We start from the raw sequence: 20,277 nt of genomic DNA, 5'->3' as shown, positions 1-20,277 counted from the left end.
CAGTGGCCAAGCTGGTGCATGTTAGCTTTGGGATGGGCTTTTCAAAATGAGCTTCCTTTTGAGTTTGTGTCTGTATTCATTTAGCTCAATAGCTGTCAAAGCTGATGTGCTAAATATAGTCAGTTATTGTATTTCAGTGAAGTGTACAAAGTGACTGTTTTTATCTGAGTGGCCAAGAACAAATAGTTGTTGAAATGATAATGAATTGATATTTGAAACCATCTTACATGGGTTAACCTGATTTTGGGATTAGATAATGGGATTTTATTTCATTTTACACCACACCTACTGTAGCAGAGCAAGTAAGAACACAGCAAACACATGAACATGTTCACATTGTGTGAACTTTCTTTAACGATTTCTTTAACATCTGTATGAATTTATGCTTATTGACGGGTAATGGCTAACAAAAAAATCTAATTTTTTTACAAAAGCAGTACATTTTTTTCTTTACCAAAACTCTGCACTAGTCTCTGTGGTTTGATTCATTATTGAACAAAGATCACAATATTCCCACACTGTCAGAGCGACACTGTCGAATGCTGAAAGTAGGACGCTTTCTCTGGGCTGATGTGTCAGACATGTCAAAAAAAAAAAAAGTTTTAAGCCATATGCCACCAAAGGTAAATGAGTTCAACCATAGGCCTAACAGGAAAGTACATGAGAGTATAAATGGCACCAGAGCCACCTGACATGTGACAGGACCATATCACATAGGACTATATCCTATTTGCACGTCTGACACCGAATTAGCTGCAGTGGAGAGAAAGCAGATCACAGGGACTGTACGGCTGTTTGGTGCTGCGGTGTTCCCAACAGAGTCATTACTGCAAAATGGAGAAATAAAATGTACTGAAACAAGACAGATGATGAGAGAAAGCATATGGGATCGATCTGGAAGAAGGTTAGGCAGGTGACTGAGAGCAAAATGCTGTGGTTCAGCAGAACTCACACCAAATGTCTGCCGGAAGGAGAGGTCTTCAACTTTTCTGAGGTCAGACACATTTTTCTTTCAGCCGTTTGTGGTGTTTATATAAAACTGTCATCATCATCATCACTATAGATCCTCAAGAAAAATAAGACATTATGAATTCCATCAAACATGGAGCATTTTATTAGCACTTTTATAGGCAGTTGGTAACAACCTTGTCCAAATACATTAAACTATACTTTATGCAGAAAGATGAACTGTCAAACTAACTAACATCAAGGAAACATTCGTGATCCCCTTTAGAGACAAATAGCATTACAGCAATAAAAGAAAAAGCCAGCAGTGTGTGTTTAGCACAACAGGGATAGAGAGTAAATAGATAAAAACATAGATGTATGTATCACAAATCAAAACAAACATAAAAAACAACTTTAGGGCTAAACACAAAATATAAAGTTTACAGCCCCTTACTTTGAAATGGCAGATCAACATAATATTTAATGCACATTCATGTTTTACTCTTTTGGCTTTTTCAAAGTGAGGTTTGCAAACTTTTCACCCAACTGTGCAAATATGTGTGAAGTAAAGAGTCCAGGTTTGACTTGTCCTGGCTACGTCCTGATTTATGATCCAGCACATTCCGCTGACATGAGCTGAAGGCTCAACTTCATTACCTGGACACAGGAAGAAGTCAGGTCTGAGAAGAGGGGCAGCGGAAAAACAGGGACCAGGCGTCTCTTCGCTCCTCCTCACGAAGAGTAAATAAAACCCTGTTCAGAAACTTTCCACAGCTGTAGTTTCTTGTTCGCTTCTGGTGTGTGTGAAGATGAGCGGTGGCGTGACGCGAAATGTTAACGGATCTGAGGTGAGTTACGATTAAAACCAGTTTAATTCGTTTTTTTTTTTCACGCGTAGAGACAGATCAGTCCTTGTTAGGGGCAACATGACCTAAATATGTCACTTTTTCTGACTTTATCCTGTTAATCTTTCACAAAACGTCACTAAAGTGTCTCACAGTTGACACATCACGTTAATTGGCCATGTCGGCTGTTTTTTTTTTATTATTATACAGAAAATCTGCTTCTGAAACCAAAGAGCATGTTTGAAAAGCAGAAACTGAAAAGTCACATGATGCCGGTGTTCAGATCTTAAAAGATACAAGCTGTTGACATGTAAAAGCAAAAACTGTCCACACAACCACAAACTTCTATCTAATTCGACATATTCAACATCTGTGTTGCTTCTCTGGCTTAACGCTGTGTCAGCATTATTTTTTCAATTATTCTTTACAGAAATATTTTTTGGCTGCAGTCTTTCACTCTGACTGTTTAACTGTACAGTCACATAATTTATTATTGTAATTAAATATCTAAATTAAAATCAAATTACTGTGATTTGAATCACTTGAGCTTATTCGATATAGAGAGATGACATTTAATAGTCCCTGATCCCAAAATACTGATGGACTCAAACAGTTTGTGTGACTGCTGGATTACAGTGGTAACTTGTTGCGTAACTCAAACTTCACTCAGTGTTTAGCTGTCAGTAACTTTTAAATAGTGCCTGTGTGTGTCACCATTTACATAACCTTCTCTCTGAGGCTTCAACCTGCTTTTACCTTTGGAGGATCGTGTGTGTGTGCGTGCATGTGTGTGTGTGTGCGTGTGTGTGTGTGTTATGTCAACCACGATGTTGGACAAGCTGTGCCATGGGAGCCGATCACTGGGCCCAGCAGTGGGTGTCAGACCTTGCATGTCCCATGACGGGTGACTCCGTTCTTTGGCAAACCAACCTTCATTCACCTGAGTAAAGAATAAACACTCAGGAGCTGGGTCCAACCACCATCACTGTATAATTTCACTAATCTCGCCAACAAAAAGCTGCTTGGCGACCTCTCTGAATGAATTATTTGCTGTCAGGGTTTTGTTGGAGAGTCAGTGTTGTCTTTCTCAACTGGGTGTGAGATGCATAGCACAGAGCAGGTGGTGAACAACATGGCCGACACCACAACCTTTTCCAGTGAATGGCTCCGGGGTAAGAGGAAAGGTCAATGGGGCAAAGAGAAGCTTGTAATGTGAACTCATGATGCTTTAACCAGAACTGAGGGGTGTGTTGTTTCCCATGATGAGGTAAGAGGATCCCCTGTCTGTGCCGTGTTTTGAAAAATCATTAGGACGTTTCAGGACTTAGCTAATGGTTTGTTGAGAGAAAACAGTCAAGGTCAAGAAAACACTTGACCCGACATTCCAAGAGTTCCCAGGAACTCATCACAAAAGTTGCCGAGACTTGTTGAGCGGGTAGTTAAACAGAAATGTCCTCATTTAATTGGCAGTCAAATATTTTTTTTCTTCCTGTAACGTGTCTGACACTGTAACATTTGATGCAGTTCAAAACCTGCTCTCTCAGTTTGTGTATGTTGTGCATTGTTGTCATTAGGCATTTCCTCATGGCAATGAAATGGATGTTTATCAAAGTGACAAGTGATGCATTAACCTCAACCACTGAGCTAGGCAGTGATATATTATGTCATAATGGCACAGGTGCCCCAGGATGGTGGTACAGAATGAATGAACAGATCATTTGTTGATACAGAAGAAAAGTCGTGCCCAGACAAATACACACGTGGTGCAAAAGCATTTCAGTTCATCTCTAACAAATGATTGGATGATAACAGTTTTTGGTTTTTTTTCTTGATCAGTTTTATCTGTCATTTTAATGATGTTTCCAGCTCACTGTTTTCATTTGGAAAACCCTTTTCATTCCACTTTAACGCATTTAGGAGTTTATTTGTTTCCATCCTCATCTTGTCAAATGACTTTTGAGTTAATGTGTGTTTCGTTATGGCGTGAGAAGAGCGAGGATGGCTCAGGCAAAGACATTAAAATGGCTTAGTTGGATTATAATGTTGTTTTTTTTTGTCAGCTCTACAGTATACTCTTGTTGCAATAGACTGTGTCATGTTTACACTGTTCTTAACAAAAGGCAAGCAAATATTGTGTGTGTATATATATATAGACATGTAGTGTGAGAAATAACCAGCTGTTTCAACTTTCAAATAACGTTATTTGCATGACAGCAACAGTTCACATGGTTTATCGACGTTAATATTATATTAAATGTTTTCCATGACGGTGGATTTTAAAGAACTGTTGTCTAACAACCCATAAGCACAGGCATGCAGGCCTATGGGTGTACTGTGTTAAGCAAATCAGGATTTTTATTTCTACTCCGTCAATCTACCTTAATTCAAATGAATCAAATACACTGAATGCACAATAGCATGTTATACGTTCTTCAGTGCAGTTGATGAATCAGGTAACTAGTTTTTGCAGTTCTAGACAAAGCAGTAAGTCATTAATAATAGGAAAACCTCCAAAAGATTAATTGATCATGAAAGGTGCATTCCCACACTACACTTACAATGGCGATGAAAAACAAGTTCAAGTTCTCAGTTTGAGTGATAGTGGTTTACCAAATCCATCTTTTAGAGTTAAAGTCTCATGAACATGAACATATTTGGACATCGCAGGATTTGAATCGTGTTTGCACTGTTTTGTTTACTTTGCACACACTTGCTGTTCCAGTGACTGTTATATAAAGACAGCTCGTTAATCTCTGTTATATAACTCACACTGTACATTCCTTAGAGTGCTGCTACCTACCACTGTCACCATGTGCCAGCTAAATCATAACACAGTTTTATCTGTTACTTATAGTCCTAAGTTAGGTTATACATATTGTTTGCTTAAACCAAAGTAAAATGTGATAAAAAAGGCAGTTTAGTCTAAGTATCAGGCTGTAAAGTTTATACATGACTGTCAAAATGTTGTGCAGTTCAGCTTCAGTGGAGATGTTTTTTCCACTATGTATTTGGCCCTGCTGTCCTGCAGGGGAGGCTAACAGCTATGTGCCTCCCCAGACTGGCAGCATTGTGCTGTGTGCTGGGGAACAATCTGGATGAAAGTGGGTTGGGCAGCCGGTGGAGCCTCACCCAGCCATGTATAGCAAGACAGTCGTGGCTTCTCACGAGGTTAGTCACAGACAGTCTGGATCACAGCCGCCTGAACATAATTTTTGGGAGTCCCGGACAGTTTCATCTACCCAGGTAGATATCAGACTGATCTTTGTGAGATAAAGTTAAGGGTTTGCTTTCAGCCTCATCGAAGGTGATGTGCATTTTCGTACTCGTGATTGTAGTTTTGTCTGCTTTATGAGTTACAGTGACATGTCTGGATATATGGTTAGATTGAGTACGTCTTCGTAGTGAACTCGTCATACTGTCCAAAAACAGATGCTGAACATCATAAACAAAAAGAAATGAAGTGAACATTGTGCTTTCTTACAGTAATATGATTCATACTGTAGAGGGGGAAAGGCACTAAACACAGGATTTTGTTAAATATAAATTCATGAGAATCTGACAATGAATCCTCATTATGTTTTATCTGACATAAAACTATCCGAACTCAAACATTTCCACAGAGTTTATCATGTAAAAATCAAGCTTGAAACTTTTTACAGTCAACTTCTGTTTGTCAGTTATCCCATGGAAAAGCCGGGATTCTGGTTTTTGTTTCACCGATGACGCATACTGTTGGTATTAAACTAAAGGGAGCTGTTTGTAGTTACTATGTGTAGCTTGTGATGCTTTGGAGCAGGATTTATATAGAACTAATATCAAGACGTTTCCATGTTTTAAGTGTTTTATGGATTTGAGTGCCACGCATAGTATTTGTGGTCTTGTTGCTTAGTAATAAAACCACTTTGTTTCGACTGTATTCAGAGATGGATGGATTTCACACTTGGTTGTGAACTCTGTTGATACTTAAGACGGGACTTCGGATTCTGGTGTGTTGCTGCAAAAAGTGATCTGCTCCTGCTTCATCTGTGTCTGGGTAATCTATGTATTAATGTATTGGTCAGCCGGAGCAGCTGATTGCAACAATGATATCATCTCCAATACCAGTAAACAGCAGTAATGGAGAGGGTTTTTTAGCCTGGGGACTATGTTTGGTTGCTGCTGTATTGATTATGGGAAGTCAGTGATGATAAGAGGATGCTCTTGTAGCCGGAAGTGGAGGTGGAGCAGTGATGTCACCTCAGACTCAGTAAACATGAATCAGCCTCATTGTTTTCATATCAGCTACAAGTCTAATCCAGTATAGACGATGTTATCTGAAGTCTTCAGGTTTTTGCTCTGTTACCTGTAAGAGATAATAAGATATTATGTCTTCCACTGTTTTCCACTCTACAACACTGCACTACTTTTACCACACTATTCCTGTGTATTCCTAACATCTACTTAACTCCCTTTTAAAATAATAATAATAATGCCTATAATTATTTTATCAGTTATGACACTTTGATAAACTGTTGTTAAAAGAAACAAGACAGAATTTATTATAGGCATTTTTCACTAGCAGCAACACCTTAACAACAGCTTTTGTTTTTACTTTGTCTTGTACTTTTTTGATTTGTACTCTACTGCAGTTTACTTTGAATGCTACTCTAACCTCATAACTGGTAAGCAGAAGTCACTGAGGAATAGAAATGTGTACAATTATAGCGCTGCTCTGTCCTCCTCCATTGTCTGCTCTGTCCTCCTCCTCCATTGTCTGATGTGGTGAAACAGGACACTAGAGACAGTAAACAGATCCTCCCTTAAGGCTGCTCCTTAAAGCTTTGAACTTTTGACAAAATATACCAAATAGGTGCCTCTGCGCTTTGTTTGTACTTCTGTGTTATATAATAACAGTTTTGCATAAGTCAATTTAAGTGATGCAAGCAGTTTCTTTATAATAAATTGATATTGCATGTGTCTCAGAAAGATGTATGTCATATTTAACTGTAGGTTTGTCTTTTAAGCTTGTTAAACTAAGAATCAGACTAAGGTTGATCCATGTCTCAATCAGCTGTATTGGAACAACAGCTGAACACTTCAATTTTAAAGCTATCTTCATTATATCCATTTAACCTGGAGGTTGAGTGCATTATGAAATGGGTTTATACAGTCATTGTACAAGAGATATAGAAAAGAAAGGAAACCACAATGGTTTTCTCTGTTTCCTAACTGAGGTTAGTCCTCCTACATGGCAAATGCTGCACAAAAAGGAAATGAAGTGCTCCCTGAGCTGCACGGACAAGCCTAGAGAAGCAGCACTCGGAGGTTTCTAACCCTTTACCTCAGTGCTGCGGGCGGATACCCACTGCAGTGTAAATGCAGAGAACAGACGACTGCATGGCTGACTCCATCATGCACATCTGAAATGTATGTGTTTGCACTTGCCCATAGCACAGAGCGCAAATGGATTAGAACGAAGCAAAAGAGGAATTCAGCTGAGGTCTTATGGTAAAATAGTGTAAGCTGCAACAAAACACACTCATATCCTCATTTTCCTCACTGTATTCATTTTTAGCTTCAGATCAGAGAAAGAGTCTGTTGAGTTTTTCTTGTCAATACACGCACCTCAGAATTGTTACATCAGGGCTTAGCAACACTTAACTGTTATTCATATGTAAATTGGACAGGCCAGAACTGCAAAGGTATGCAATGATTCAATACTTAATTTTACCTTGGAATATGATCACAGTATAATCGGTTCAGGCTATTTGGTCTGTTGTAACAGCCAATACGTCACCTCCTTTTTATCTATAATCACTTGTTGGCAGTGGACGCAGTTTTACTGATCTTAGCAAAACCAGATCACTGAGCAGTTAAGGACTTTTCAGTAATAATGCAGAACAGTTTATTTTTCTGATGTTTGATGATAAGGAGAGATTGCCACGGTCAATATCCAGTGTTTAGAATCTAATAAATAAAGCTTTAATCAACATCGAGTATCAAACGATACCAGCGGTTTACTTGAAGACTTACTTTGAAGTGTTAGTCAGTCACATGAATGAAATGTAAACGTGTCCATGGAGTTTGTTCCAAAGAAACACTGAATTGCGTGCGGTGAGGTGCACAGCATGTTTCAGTGCATGTTGCACACCTCCCAGGGTGTGTCTGTCCCACAATTCTCTCTGCGTCATTGTGAGACAGAAACCCTCGGGCTGTTGCTTCTTGAAATGAGTGAAATATCGATCTGCCCTGTCACTGCCTCGGCTCTGATGGTTTTCAGACATTGCAATTATTAACAAAGAACTGCCATTCAAATTAAACCATTTAGCCTGTGTTTAATTTGCAAAGCAGAGAATTGGTTGCTTACGTAAGTAACCAAATGTGTTAGCCACATTTGACTGGGTTGCCCTTTGTTGTTTTTTTTTAGCAATAGTTCTCTGTGAGTATCATATGAGATCTATTGTACTGTAGGCATGTTCACACACACTAAAACTGTTTCCACCCATTCACACACGTTTATTTTGTCACAGCAGCACGCAAACACACAAAGAGCACTGAACTATTTAAAGCATACACTCTGTCCTCTACAAGAATAGATCAGTAATTTAATGATGATGGATTAAAAATCATACACACAACAAATCACTGCACAAAGGGGATGTCTCTCTAAGAGCTTATAAAAATCACAGCCACATGGACAGACATGCACAATGTGAACATTCATATAAAGTCACTTCCCATGATTCTTCAGCCATGCCTATCTGAATCTCCGGTGTACTGCACACTATTGCTATGCTGCACATGAAGTGATGGAAACTAATATTCAATGACACATCCTTTCTCAATTTCATGTGACTTGATGACAGAAAACAAATTGAATCACATTACTGCCATTCCTAACGTGTTACTTGAAGACAGGATAAAGTAAATGACTTTTCCCGGGAAACACAGCATGGCTGAATTAAGTTTGTATTCTGCTGTTTGTGCTATCGAGTATGTTTATGCATAAATATAAAACAATTGCAAACTTATATTTTTCTGGTTGGGATACTTTTTATATTCTCATTGCCTTTTTGTCTTTTGTAAGAATATGTTTTCTTGGAATTTCACCTGTTGGAAATTGAGCTATAACCTTTGTTTTTGTTTTTTTCATGTGATGCCTTACAATTATTTGCATACTGTTGAGGTTATTTCCGCATTCTCATCACACTTAAATTGACAATATACTGTGTTATGTCAGGAATGTGTCAGGGTGACTGCTGCCCTGTAATTACAGATGTCAGTCTTAGAGAGAGTAATTTAGGGTGTGTGAAGTGGCTTTATTAGGTGTTGACCTGAGCTGCTACTGTGCTGTATGATATAATGTTTCTGTATTGAAGTGTTAGAGCTAAACTGAATTTATCAGCAATTATTCTAAGTAAAAAAAAATGTAAGAAAGAAATTAAGAAGACTAAGGAGATGATGTCGTTTGGTGTGATTTAAAATGGGAACAGCATCTGTTTCTCATGTACTACTCAGGATTCTCTCCTGCCTGTGAAACTTGTAAAAATACCTCTCTGACAACCAGTACAGGAAAACACATATTTCTGAGTAAGGCTTCACCTACTACCACCGTGACACCCCTGAACAGCAGCAACTATAAATGATCTAGTCAAACTCATATGAATTTGACTCTGTAGAAGAAAAACAAAATTAACATAACATTATAGGTGCTTATATGCTTCTGAATTCCCTTCTGTGTCTATAGACTAAGACTAGAAGAAGTTTAGTTATAGTCCAAACATCTACAGGCCTCGTTTGTGATTCTTTATTGCTGATTAAATTTGGTGTAGCTTGACTTTTGAGTTGATTGCGATCTAATTTGCTCTGTAGTTGACACCCACACAAAGTGTAATTAAGGCCACCGATGAAAGCACCCACAGCAGCACCATAAAATGAAAAACCGAAAGATTGGCATTCACCCTGAATAATGACTGATAATATCGGCTCTGGCGTTCCCCTTTCTACTGGAGGGTGGAGCACACTCCATACAACAGCTGCATTTTGCTCCATACAGATACAGACATACCCGTTAACACATACATACACATTATTGCATACAAACACATAACATCACATGGAGGACAGTATATAGAAAATAAGCTGTTACATAACTCGACTGCACCTAGATGTAGATTTTTTTTTTTCCAAGAACCAGATGGTGTATTTTCTTAGTAGTTTCATACATAAGGCAGCACAATTGTTGTGTTAACATACCTTCATCTCCACTTAAATGGGTGTTGTCAAGGAGGATTATGTAGAGTATTGACAAGGTACTTGTTTGTTTGGGGAGGAGGGCACATTGCACTTTGTTGTTTTAAAAAGGTCATTTAAAAAAGTAGCAGGCAATTTAATTTCTGATTTTCAAAACAGTTTTTTAATTAAGATAATTAGAATCAGTTTTATTGGCCAAGTATGTCTGACTGGTACAGTGGCTTTCAGTGTGTGTTTATAGAAGAAAAAACAATTAGAAAAACAAGCTATAATATAATCAAATCTAAATATGTATGTTTATTACACTGTATAAGACTGTCTCATCTATACAATGTTCACTACGTATTAACATTTTTGAAAGCCTCTCAATAACCACAATATTTTGTCAAGCACCTCAAGAAAATTTATCTGCCAGGCATTTCTTTATATAGAACAAAAAGCACATAACCACAGAACAGAATATGTTACTTGGAGGATACATATTCCAGTAAAGTAGAGCAAAATTACCAGCTTGGACATGTTGTACAGACTACTTCCTGTAAATCCTCTGTTTTAAATTTAAGTTGCAAAAGCATAACAAAATGTTTTTACATAATCTGTACTTGTTGCCAGGGAGACAAATTTGACTCAGTAGCCACAGATGTTTTGAGTGTGTGTTGTATTTTTGGCCTCTACTGGACTGGTTTCATTTTCTGGTTTCAGTGTGTTTGGTCATAATCACCAGACCCTGAGGATTCAATGGAAATGTCTCCTCGGTGTCGGTTGCTAGGTTTTACAGTCAAACAGTGCGGCATCCACAGAGGAACTTAGCACTGGGGAAGTTTTATAGTACCCCTCTCTGTCCCCGCTCCACCCCCTTTTCACTGGTGACTTTCATTTTCAGCCTCTTTCCATTCTTTTCATTGGTTGTTTTTCTCATAATCCCCGCAGCTCCTTTTAGTCATCTTGTTCCTCTTATCCTCTCATCTTTCATTTCAGGACCAAAGCAGAAGGTTTAGACTCACTCCACAACGGCAAGATCAGTCAGTCTACAGCTCAGGGTGGCACAGGAACAAGGTACGAAATGAAAACAGTTTTATCATTTTGTTAACTGGCTGAAAGAAAAACCTTTTGATGAGACTTTTTTTACTGAATGTAGGAGAGCAGCATAGCAGTAGTACAGCCACAAAAACCAGAAGAGCAGGAAGAAAGACTAATCAGACCCAGAGAAGTGAACTTTGAAGTAATCAAGGTATGTGAGCTTGTTTTTCTCTAAATATTTGTATAGTTTCTTGGTTGTATCTAACATCGAACTGCGTTACATAGGTTAACCTTGACACCCGTCCAAAGACGGCGCAGAGTGCCAGCATTCTGACGGACGAGATGTCGCAGATTCAGGAGGTCAGTGTGTGACTGAGCTGAGCAGCACTTCCTGCAAAAACAGTATGACAATGAGTCAACATTTATGCATAGTGTGTTTTTGATCCTAGGTGAGGTACTGTCTGAAGACTCTGAGAGAGCAGATGGCAGCCAGGCAGAACAGCAAGGTACGCAGCTTCTGTATCAATGTCAGAGATGTGTTACTAAAACTATTGTTGGGCCCAACAGAAGATGAATTGAGTGATTATAATACTTGGCTTATCTTTTAAACCTTTTGACCGGCAAAAATGCCGAATATTTGCTGATTCCAACTTCCCCAATATAAGGATTTGCTATTTCTCTCACTAGAGATGAGCTATTAGCTATTAATGTTTTCAGACCTCTTGTTGTTATCGTCCTGTTGGGCTTGTGTTTTCTTTTAGAGTAAAATTATCACTAACCATCCACTGCTCTCTTCTTTAGTGTCCACCCAATGGCTTCAGAGTCAACATGCCAAAGAACAAATCAGCTGTCACCAATGGAAACTCTGTTCCTATTGAGCCAGACATTCATGTAAGCTGATTACAATTCAATCTTCTTCAGCTTCTTCAGAAGTGTTTACTGTGGTTTTATGGTCTGGTTATCCATCAGTTTCATCTAAATGCACCATGGGAAATAAAACTAGAATGAATGCATTTAAAATTGTATTCAAACAGACAGGCATTTATAATGAACAAAGGGCTGGCCCCTCCAGGTGCATCACACTCACACCTGCCAACTGCCTGCTGTCCCACAGAATTTCTGAAGATATCAAAGCTTACTCCACACAATGCTAGGGATCACTTTCATTCTGACTGACAGTACCACACACATAAACAACACTGTGTTTCCTAGGCATTATTATAGACTCAGCACATCATAACATCTATGTGGGAGGAAAAAGTGTTTTGGTCACCTAAAGCACAGGCCTGAAATGAAAAAATATCTCTGGACTGTTAAATATGCTGACACCAAGCTTCATATCTAAATGCTATTCACCTCAGGCTAGACCAAACACCCTTTTAAACATGTAGACACTGGCCCATCAGATCCTGTTAGATCCTGCCTTTACCTCAGGTTCAAGTAATTTGCCAGATTAAACCTAATTGAACGAGTCACATTTCTGTCTGTCTGCACTCTCATGTTGCGGATAATCAGGAGGAGAGTGTGAAGCTCAGAGAGGCAACGGAGTGTCTGCGTGAACAGCTGAACGAGATGGAGAAGCAGCATCAGGCGGAGAGGGACAGACTACAGGTCTGTCTGGCGATATGAGTAGCATGCCACGATTTCCTGTCTGCAGATATGACTCACCCATCTGCTCCTCTCTCTTTCCTTTAATCAGCCTTCATCTCAGCATTGTTGTTTCTTATGTTGTACATTGAACAGAAATTAGTGTTCTCATTTACTCTGGCTGATTAGACCTCTAGTCAGGTGGCCACTGCTGGAAACTGTGCTACCAAACTCTGATATAAAACAATTGTACATAGAATATAACATGCTAATTGTTATACTGTTTTTTCTAATTAAGACACAAGTAATCGTCACAGTATATAGCAAATTTAAAATGTCACTGCCATTTAACCAAGAGGCAAAATAGTTGGAGCTATTTTAGCAGCAACCACAATTAGTTCAGATTTGCTCCTCCAATAAAGCCAAAACTATTCAAATAAGAGCCAGGTTGTAATAAAGCTGAATCAACTTTTAAAAGTGTATCTGTTATTGCTCGGTATCGTAGAAAAGCTCCAGTTAATCCTCACTCTGGCTCTGCTCACAGTCTGAGTGCATTGAGTACCGCGTTTGTCTGGCTGCGCAGTCGGAGCGGCTGCATAAGGCAGAGGAGCAGTCAGCGGAGAGAGGTCAGCAGGTGGAGGAGCTGCAGAGGCTGCTGGGAAGCATGGAGATCGAGAGTGGCATCCTCAAAGATAAGATGGCCGCAGGCGAGGCAGAGCTGCTGCAGCTTAAAGCAGACAGAGGGGAAGGGGAGGAGAAAGAGCAGAGGTAAGAACACTGCAACAGAGTAAAGTTGATTTTTTTTTTTTTTTTCCTTTTTAGGAAAAACACAGAGAGAGAGAGAAGAGAGAGAGTAGATTATTTCATCCTTGTTCTAATATGAGAGAATCTTTTCCAAAACAAAAATTTATATATCTACAAGTTTCTTCCAAAAATTACAAAACAACTTGTTCATTTCAGTTGTTTTCTTTAGTTTATTGACTTATATATTTATCAATCTGCCATTTGTTTGAGGGTTTCCTCATATATCTGTGTGTTTGCAGGTGTGCAGAGCTAAAGAAAGAGGTGGCCGTCCTGAAGGAAAAGATTCATCACCTCGATGACATGTTAAAGAGTCAGCAGAGGAAAGTGCGAGAAATGATCGAAAAGGTAATACTTCTTGGTATATGGAGCTAACTTTGGGAGGACACTTGCTGACGTCAAGGGTTCTGTTATCCTCACCTTAACCATGACAACTAGATGCCTAGACCTAAACTTAAACTAATTCAACTAACTTATTCCTAACCCTTATAAAGGCTTTTAACTGTGTGTCAGCAAAACACTTTCCCAGAATGTCCTCACTGCCATTGTAGAAACTCAAACTGGTCCTCATAATATATACATAAATGTATAAATGTACGTGCACAAACACACACACACACTCACACAGCAAATGGCTTCCCTCGTGCCCACAAACACACAGAAAGCCATTAATCAGGAAATTAGATTTTGAGGAGGCAGACACATAAAACACTATTGATATGAGGAAGTAGAGTGAAACAGAACTCATTTGCAAGCACTACTGTGTCTGCTCCTGTGAGCTTTGTTTCTAAAGAGCATCTCATATTGTTTGTTTGTTTGTTTATTCTATAACACAGGTCCAGAACTCCCGGACAGCCATTCAAGAGAGAGATCGAGTCATCAGGGATCTGGAGGAGAGAGTGGCTTTTCTGGAAGCTGAGGTAAGGAGCCAGTCAGGAGGTTCGTGGCTGAAAATGATCCCCCTAAAACACGCCATGTACTTTTTTTAGGAAACACATTTCAATGACTGTTGTCCTTATCTGTCTGCAGAATAAAGAAATGCATGACCACATGGAGTACATGCAGGCAGGCCAGGAACCTCCACCCCTGACATTCAATGAGAACAAGCCAGAGGTCATTTACAGGTGTGCAATCACTTTGCAATATCCATATCTGCTCATTTTCTTATTTACAGCGAGATGCTTATTTCATCCCACTAAGGGGGTGTCTATTAGATCTGCTGTAGTCAAATGTCTAAGTAAACCTCATAACATTCATTTTTCCATTTTTCAATTTTTCTTTCCCTGTCCATATAGTAAACCCCTCACACCGACGACAGCGACCAACAAGGTCCTCCCCTTCATCAAAGTTATTGAGATCAAGTCCTGAATGGGGCGTCAATCAAAAGAACAGTCAGAAGGAAAGAAAACTGTAAATATATATTTAACCAGTATGTAAAATGTTGGACTGTAAGTATTCAAAAGGCTTGAGAGACCTCATGGTCACGAAGCACGCTGGTCTTTTGTTAGTGACTGATAATTGCTTCTCAGACTGTTCTGCATCCATTTACAGTAAAATGAATTCAAACTGGGATCCAAAGACAAGAGGAATCCCGAAATGGAAACAAGAATGGAGCCGTACAATGCAAAGAATTTTACTGAACTCCTTAGATGATTATATATAGACACAAACTTGTGTGGTATGTACTGTGTCAGCAGGTCGTCTAGGTGCAATCACAGTAACAAGAGTTCAGTAAAGTTCCCTGTGTGAAGTTTTCCACCTCCTCTCCTTTCTGAAATAAGCAGTTTCATGAGGTCAGTGTAAAAGGTGGGTCAAGATCATAAAGCGTTAATGTCTTCGCCATGCATACAGTTGGATAAATGTACAAATACATCACATTGCGTTGAGTGTTTTTAGCTTGTCTGCATCCTACAACCTACTTGACAACAAGCAAAACAAACAGGGTTCAGGGTCATAGTCCCCAGTGCTTTGCACCATATTGCCAATGGCAGACATGATGTCGGCTGTCACAGTTGAAATATAATTTAACCTAATTGTAGTAGTAATTAGAGTGGGTCGATAATGATAAATGAGTGATAATGCTTTTCTCCATATTAGAATTTTAATCTTATTTTATTAATACTAAAGGCTTGATATCAACATTTTAATTCTTGATTCTAACAAGTGTTGCTTCAGTACACTTATTAGATAACCTGTTTTTTTGCTCAAAAGTTTGCATATTTAATACAAAAAACTCTTATTTAACTAACACAGCTTACATAATTCTGCATTTCTGTATGGGTGTTGCTATTTCTGTCTCTAAAACTATTTCTGTTGCAATCCACGTTGAACATTTTTGTAAACTCAATAACTATTTACTGTGAACTTTGTAGACAGACATGCTGAAGTTCAGGCTGTGTACTTTTATTATAGACTGTCACATTTTATTTAAATTTAATAAAAGACCCGGTTTATCTGCCTCAATTGTTGTATTTGATGACATTTTAGAAACATTTTAATCATCTGATGTTGCATCTTTATTCTTGTACTGACCTCTAGTGGAGATATTAAGAAACCTATATATGAAGAAGTGGGTTTTAAGGTTTTTATCTCAACTCACAAATACAACTCACATAATTAAATACATTATTGTCCACATCAATATCTTACATATGTACAGACATATTGATGGTACATTCATATTTACATTTGGTATTTTGAGAAAAAATAAAAAAATGAATCCAGGGGTTTCCCATAACCTTGGCTGTTTTTGCAAAAACAAGACTTTGCCAGGATGGCTACAATCATATTTGTCCTCTAAACGCACTCATTAGCGCCATGATACATAAAAGCTTCACTATAATGAAGGGAAAACAGTTTTTAACTGCAAGATTTTAACAATATAAATTGTGACTTTTTTTCTAGATTTTAATTACTTGAAAAATATTGCATGAAAAGTTTAAAAAAGTTAAGTCCTGTTGCGACTTTTTATTTTTTTCACAGTAGTGTGTGTAACCAGTGTACAAACATGCTCACGCGCCACGCAAACATTTTTTTGAAAGGAGTGTTTCACAGAGTGCTCTCCAGTGTGTTGTAGTTGTCTTTGAAACTTTTGAGCTCCAGAAAGTGTTTAGGTCTCTTGCTGCGCTGGCCAGTGGAGGGCAGGTAGGTGACCTGGATGGTGGAGGGAGTGCTGCGGACAGGAGAGCCTGTCAGGTCCTTGGCTGCTGACTGGTGATGCTGGTCCAAGCTGGTGGTGCTGGAATAGGCCTTCACCCTGTGGGAGGTGAGAAAAAAGTGGTCACTTTACACAAAGGTTTACTATGTAATAGGTGGCATGAACAAATATATTGACTTTTTTTTTATTTATTCATTTTTGGTCTTGACACTAAAACTGTAAATGTGATTATGGATCGGAATGCTGGATCAGTGTAGCAGAACTTACACATCAGCTAGTTCATTGAGAGCTTGCTGGTATTCAAGAAATTCAGCTTCTCCAAACACCTTAAACAGAGCGACAGTTAAATCAGTAACATATTACAAAAGCTGATGACAGAACTGTTAAAGCTACTGTATTTTATCATCTTTTCATCACCAATTATTGTTAAAAACTTATACCCACCCCAGTCCCATGGCGAGCGCTGTCATAGCCTTCAAGTAAACGGTCAATGAGCGCACTGTGGCTGTTTTTGATCAGAGAATGGGAATTGCGCAACTCCATCAACCAGTTCCTGAAGTTGCGTCCAGTAAATGCACTGGGACTACGACTTATCTCCTGCATAGGAATTCCTGAGAAACAGAGTCAAGAATAAAAAGTGAAGATTAAAAAAGATGTTTACCTTTTATTTTACCTCAGTGGGAAATAGTCACTCACAGATCCTATTATATAATTACAAAAACAAGAGAAGAGCAGATGTGATAACTATCTTAAAACATAAGACATCATGTTTACAGATTAACAGATGAGGTGATCTGAGTTGAAGTGAATGTGAAGATTATTATGGTAATGACGTGCCATTAATGGAACCAGTTATGTGAGGATGAGAAGAATGATGGAATTTCAGAAATAGTACACTTGAACACCAAACTCCCTCTCACCTGAGTCACGGATAGCATCCAGAGCTTTCATTCTGTACAGGTAGTTGTAGCAACCTTTGGAATACAAACAGATTTGTATCATTTGACAAGGAAACAACACAAAAATCATATGCACATTAAGAAAATATGCACTTTAAAATGATACATGTAGGAATAACATGAGGTGAAGAGGTGACTGACTAATTAGTGATCCCTGCTTCAGTCTGTCGTCATCTTCTGAGAGGAGACGAGGTTCGAAACAGATCTCCTGGACCTTAGACAGCCTGGAGTCAATCTCCTCTCTCAAACCCTGTAAATTAATCCATGATGAAAACAGCAGGGCTCATGATTTCCTAGACCAACAACTACTACTGCTGCTGCATATCCAGCTAGGGATGCCAATACATCAAATTTGATGCAGGACCTGCGGGATCACCACCCAGCTTTGCAAGCCCAAGTAAAGGTAATACTTAACAACCAAGGTAAATAATGTGTAAAGCTACTCAATGAAACATTGAGGTTGTAGAGAGTTAAATATAAATGTGTCACAATCAATGCCTTTGTGGTTGGGCTTTCAGTGCAATGTAAACATAGCAGCATGTAACATTGAGTAGTCCTCTCAAAACCTTCAGTCAGTGAACGTTTAACTTCCTCCCGTCTTTGTTGAGTAAATGTCTTTGTAAGTTAATATTCCAGGAGTAAAACAATAACATAACATCAGGAGCGTGTAGACTTGCAGGCAGCAGCAGCTCTACCTCAAGTCCAAAAGAAATGTAGAAAGAATACACAAACTGAAAACACAAAATAATTTTGTGATCTATTTCAATTTGTTATTTTCAATAGGGAAATACTGACAGATGTTTACAGAGCTCACCATTCAGGGACAGATGGACTTTTGTTTGTCTTTATTATTATTTTGGGCTGTATTATTTGGTGACTGTGACAAATAACACTTTTAAATCTAATGAGTGTTCATGTAATGTTACACATTAGTAGTGTTGTGAAATTAATGAATGCATAATAATCGTGAAACCGTGATTACTCCTCAGACTATAATCGGGCCAACAAAAATTGTAATGGTTGCTTCCCTATATCCAGCTACACCACGTAACTTCTAGCAGACGAAATTCACTTTACCTTAGGTGCATTGTGGCCAATAGGTACATGGGGTCCCCGACGGGATCTCATTGCGAAACGCATGATTTGCCTTTTGACGAAGATAAACAAAAGCACAAACACCTGCACACAAAAACAGATGTGTCACATGAGCGCTTACAGCTAGCAAGCATAACCACAACTTAATTAAGTTACTCACCAAGCTCCCATAAGCCATCACCAGAACAACATTAACCCCTGATAAAGGCGATGACTCTGCCATGTTGTCTGTCAGAATAATAAATCTGTTTCTCCACAGGTCGTTTAGCTAGCCAGCGTTAGCAACGAATATGAACGACAACTATGTTGTTGCTAACTTCGCTTCGGAGCTAACGGGAACTGTCGGCTGTCCATTTTGAAAACAGTCGTCACAAAAATTGCTTATCACGTTACAGCTTTAAAATCGTGCTTCAGAGGAAAAAACTATTTAGTGACTAGAAAGACACGTCTCTTCTCGGCGAGCCAACGCAACGTAGCTTGTGTGAGTTAGGAACAGGAACAAGAGTTACCGTAATAACTGTGTAAGAAGGACCACTCACATCAAACACCGTACCTTCTCCATGTTGCATTTGTTTTGTTTAGCCCTCAAGATTTCTACTATTGTCAGCTATAAATACATGCAATTATAACATATATATTTTTATTTTGTGGAAATATTCAGATATATTTACAACCAAAAGGGTTTATATTTAAATTTATATTGAGGTATACTATTCCTATCATTGTATATTATTGCATTATTATATTACGCTCTAATATATGTGTACATATACATCTCTACAGACTTTAATATGTTTTATATATATATTCTTTTTCTTTTTCTTCTAATATATATTTTATTTAATACTTTTATATATACTTACATGTATATTATTGGCACATACACATACACATGCAGGCTACCTGTTCTTACACCAGTAGCATCCTTAACATCTCTCTAACTCATTGAGGATATTTTATTTTATTTTATTTTATTGTTACATGTTAACAGGGGCAATTTTAGACCCTTTTTAGGGGTGCTCAACCACACCTAAATTTCATCTCAGCACCCTTAAAAAATAATTATTAATCATTAGTACAATTATTAACTAATGTCAGATTTCACAAACACATTGCTCCACCACACACAAGGAGAAGAACGAGAAAGCGATGGGCTTCAGGTGGAGATTAAATCCACAAGCTGAAAAGCAAATACAGTTGCTGAGTGATTTGACACTGGGACATTAGTACTGTGACTTAGTAATAATGTACCCAGTTTCATGGTGTGAATATTGTCAAACAACGTGCACTTGCCAAATAACGTAACTGATGCATTTTATTATTTCATTGTACGTGGAGATAAATACCAAACCTGTGCAGCATTATAAAGCTTTCCATTATTATTCTCCATTTAAAAACTAAAAAAGGTAAGATTTTATTTTTCAAAGAAAACAACAAGGTTCAGGTGAGAAAGTGAGGTCGAAATGACACTTCCTGACTGATTGAGATGCTTTTACATGTGTCTTTCTGAACCTTTTATATTTAGCACACTACAAAATAAATCCTGTTCAATTTAAGATTATACATATTTTTATTAACTCTCGCTGTTTGCCAAAGTTTATTATCTGTGTTGCGCATCCCGCCGCGGACAGGT

The 20,277-nt window shown here is 38.4% G+C and overlaps 2 protein-coding genes across 3 annotated transcripts; one reads left to right on the top strand and one right to left on the bottom strand.

Moving 5' to 3' along the window:
- The first annotated feature begins 1,650 nt into the window (after positions 1 to 1,650).
- On the top strand, positions 1,651 to 15,891 carry tuft1b (tuftelin 1b). 2 transcript variants are annotated; one of them, XM_026300831.1, is made up of 12 exons: positions 1,651 to 1,796; positions 11,004 to 11,081; positions 11,164 to 11,256; positions 11,331 to 11,405; positions 11,495 to 11,551; positions 11,847 to 11,936; positions 12,561 to 12,656; positions 13,177 to 13,400; positions 13,676 to 13,781; positions 14,270 to 14,353; positions 14,463 to 14,557; positions 14,729 to 14,801. In XM_026300831.1, exons 1-12 carry the CDS (start codon positions 1,758 to 1,760, stop codon positions 14,799 to 14,801), a joined length of 1,110 nt encoding a protein of 369 aa, XP_026156616.1. In that variant the 5' UTR covers positions 1,651 to 1,757. The 2 variants fall into 2 exon arrangements, with proteins under 2 accessions (XP_026156616.1, XP_026156615.1); XM_026300830.1 differs by lacking the exon at positions 1,651 to 1,796 and adding an exon at positions 4,914 to 5,036 and having other exon boundaries at positions 14,729 to 15,891.
- Positions 15,892 to 16,003: 112 nt separating this feature from the next.
- On the bottom strand, positions 16,004 to 19,134 carry LOC113126728 (uncharacterized protein C1orf43 homolog). The gene is made up of 7 exons (XM_026300832.1): positions 18,805 to 19,134; positions 18,627 to 18,728; positions 17,691 to 17,799; positions 17,511 to 17,564; positions 17,035 to 17,201; positions 16,858 to 16,916; positions 16,004 to 16,689 (listed from the first exon to the last, which is right to left on the bottom strand). Exons 1-7 carry the CDS (start codon positions 18,865 to 18,867, stop codon positions 16,482 to 16,484), a joined length of 762 nt encoding a protein of 253 aa, XP_026156617.1. The 5' UTR covers positions 18,868 to 19,134; the 3' UTR covers positions 16,004 to 16,481.
- Between the last annotated feature and the right edge of the window lie 1,143 nt (positions 19,135 to 20,277).

This window comes from Mastacembelus armatus, chromosome 11 (assembly GCF_900324485.2).
Source record: "Mastacembelus armatus chromosome 11, fMasArm1.2, whole genome shotgun sequence".
In the NCBI taxonomy this organism is placed as follows: domain Eukaryota; kingdom Metazoa; phylum Chordata; class Actinopteri; order Synbranchiformes; family Mastacembelidae; genus Mastacembelus; species Mastacembelus armatus.
The sequence above is the reverse complement of the archived record's forward strand: the minus strand, read 5'-3'. Positions and strand labels throughout refer to the sequence as shown.